The following is a 3334-nucleotide window of genomic DNA, read 5'->3' on the forward strand; positions in this document are numbered from 1 at the left end:
CCATGGAATACGTGTTAAGCGTGTGGGGTATACAGGAATTGTTTTCTAAAGGTGCGGTCAGTCAGGAGCTACTCGCGTTTTTCTGTCACTTCAATTGGATTTCGGATTTAGTTTGCGGCACCGCTGAGGCGATGTTCGATTCGTTTCATCCGGGTTCAATACAAAAGGAGACTTTGAAAGTGCTTTTCGGACATTTCCCCGCCGGAACGTCGACAAAGAACATGGCCCGGTACGGTCAGAGTATGAATAGTGATAGATTCCAAAAGTTCGATTACGGGAGTTCCAAAAATGTAAAAGTGTACGGGTCTGATGAACCTCCGTTGTACAATTTAAGTACAGTGAGTGCGCCGACGGTCATTCTGTACGGTGAGAACGACTATTTAGTTGATGTGAGAGATGTGAGTTGGTTGCTGGAGCGGCTGCCCAATGTAGTGGAGGCTGTTAGAGTGAGTGACCCGCTGTGGAACCACCTAGACGTGACGTACAGCCATATGACTAAACATAGTATATTTTCTAAAATTAATGATTATTTATTTAAATATAGTAATAGCTGATTCTATTCTAGAATTCAGGCTTCTTTATTATGTCCGGATAAAAAATGGGAAGATGAAAAAATTCCAAGTGTAGTGTAACAGTGTGGTCATTGCGTAAAGCCTATCGTGTAATATATAACTTTGAAACGAACATTACTTAATGACAAATGACTGCTAAAACCTTTTCGTTTATAGTTTCTAGACAATTATTTATATGATAAATATAAGATTGTATAATAAAATGTTTTTTTTTTAAATAAACATCTTGTAAGGATATCTCTCCGATAATATTAAATGGCTATACTTAACAAGTTAACAATGAGCTAAGGTCATTTAACTTGAGACCACTTAAGGCCTAACTTCAAGTTCAGTGTCGCGCGATAAGTTCAAACTTACTATTTCAACTTGTTTACATAAATATATTAACGATGTAAATGATTTTATATTTATACGTTATATTTATGTGATTTTTTCTTACTGTGAGTCACCATTGAATCGCTTTTATACAAATATTAGCTTTCGCATGCGACTCCGTCAGCGTAGAAAAAAAACAATAGTGAGAAGCCTTTTTGTTCTTCTAGACTATGCTTTACATTTATGCCGAATTTCATTAAAATCCGTTCAGCAGTTTAGGTTACAAACTCTACCAAACATCTATCCATCTAAAGTTTTGCATTTATAATATTACGAGCTGTTGCCCGAGACTTCGTCCGCGTGGTATTAGGAAACATACAAACTATATAAATTATAAAAAGCTACGTATCCCTCGGGAACCGGACATTTCTTGGAGATGAAGCTTATCCCATGGGTACTCCAGACTTTGTTTTATAACTGTGCCAAATTTCAATAAGATATGTTGAACCGTTGCAGAATGATCGAGTAAACATTAAAAAACTAAATTAATGAATCCCACGGGAACCGTAACTAATCCAGGGATAAAAAGTACCCTATGTGTTCTGCCAGATTATGCTCTAAACCTGTGCCAAATTTCATGGAGATCCGTTCAGCCGTTTAGGCTACAAACGCTAACAAACATCCATCCATCCATCCATCTAAACTTTCGCATTTATAATATTAGTAAGAAGTAAGATTGCTGTCCCTGTCTCTCTATCGCAGAATGGAGATAAAAATATGTGAACCTTTCTTCATTATCAGAAAAGCGCGAGAAGAGAATGCCGCCAGTTGTTTTACTCTTGCAGATTGTCTTGATAGATTATTCCCAACCGTCACCCTGCTCTGTCCTCACGTGGGAGTAAAAAGTTTCATTCGTCCCATCTTTAGCGTCAAGGGGACAGTTGGAACTTATTTTATTTACGGTTCCATCTGTCACCTTATTGGTGATCGTGGGACAAAAGGTGGGACGGATGAAACTTATTATTCCCACGTGGGGACAGGGTGTCGGTTGGGAAAATTGCGTCTTGACAACTGAGATAGTTAAACAATATTAACATGACCGACAAGGGCAGAATTTCTAGTCAAATCAGATATATTTTATTGCAGTTTATTTAAATACAGAATATCCAAATAAGGGCTAACCTTATCGAAGGTTTTTATGAAGTTAAAGTTCCGTGTCGTGTGACACAATAATAATTATCATTTATTATTCATTGAAAACCTTCAGTTGGAAAACAACTGATTCCATTTCCTCTGTATCTATAGACAGTTTTATATGTTAATATTACTTTCTTGAAAACATTCCGAAGGTTATATTGATTCGAAATACAAGATGAATAGTCTAATTGGGGGAATTGAACATTTACAAACTATTGCATAAAATGGAACATACTTAAGACTGTTTTATATGAAATTTTACTTAAGGCCAAATATTAAAACGATATTTGAATATGTCGCAACGTTTTATATGATTTTTGTCATATTATAACCAGCACTTGTAAAGCAAAGTATTTATAATCTGATTTAATATTCGGATGTGAGAGTAACAGTTGTTTTATTTCTATTTCCGGAGATCTTCTGATTGTAATTATTAGTATTGTGCAAGCGACGCACTGTACCATTGACAGATAACTTGCAACTAATGTTTCACACAATTGTCGCGTTTCCTTTGTATTTAAAAAATAAACGATTGAATTAGTAAGAATGTTTTATTAGAAACAGAATTTATTTAACTAAACTTGACCTAAGTTCTATCTGAATGTTGACTGACCTGTTTAACTATTAGTGTAGGAAAAATTGTGTTAACTGAACAGTTAACGGACTTTATAACAACAAATAAAACGGCAAACTGATTAAGTTAGTGCATTCTATAAATTAAATAAACTTTAAATTAAATATAAAATAACAATAAAATACGGAAGATGCATTTATTTATATGTACATAAATTTACATATATAACAAACTTAATATAAATAATTCTGTAGCATTTGATTTTGACCTTTATGTTTTATTATCATAATTCCTAAATCATCTAACTAAACACTAAACTACGTATCGAAAACAGGAAGAATTCACAATATAATATCAAATTTCAGACATCTATTTTAGTCTCGGAACGAATGTTTTGCAATTTTATTTAACAAAAACATTTATTCTTTAGTAACAATCATTTCTCATTCGTTATACCATTAAAAATGTCTGTTATGTGAGTCATTATCAGTAAATACATAGTAGATAGTTATGTACAGATGTTACATAATACGACAAAGAAACAAGTTCACTTGAACGATCTTGAACTCGACCTCAAACTGAACTTAACTTAACGGAATTACAAATACTTTGAATAAATACTAGGAATAGAATTAACCTATAGTGTAATACTTTTCCAATAAACGTATTAAAATAC

At 33.6% G+C, this 3334-nt stretch overlaps 1 protein-coding gene across 1 annotated transcript; it reads left to right on the forward strand.

Annotated features, from left to right (window-relative positions):
- Nucleotides 1–2: 2 nt before the first annotated feature.
- Nucleotides 3–554, forward strand: LOC106102780 (gastric triacylglycerol lipase-like). The gene has a single exon (XM_013282362.1). The coding sequence runs from the start codon at nucleotides 3–5 to the stop codon at nucleotides 552–554; it is 552 nt and encodes a 183-aa protein (XP_013137816.1).
- The last annotated feature ends 2780 nt before the right edge of the window (nucleotides 555–3334 follow it).

This window comes from Papilio polytes, unplaced genomic scaffold (genome assembly GCF_000836215.1).
Source record: "Papilio polytes unplaced genomic scaffold, Ppol_1.0 DF823901.1, whole genome shotgun sequence".
NCBI lineage: Eukaryota > Metazoa > Arthropoda > Insecta > Lepidoptera > Papilionidae > Papilio > Papilio polytes.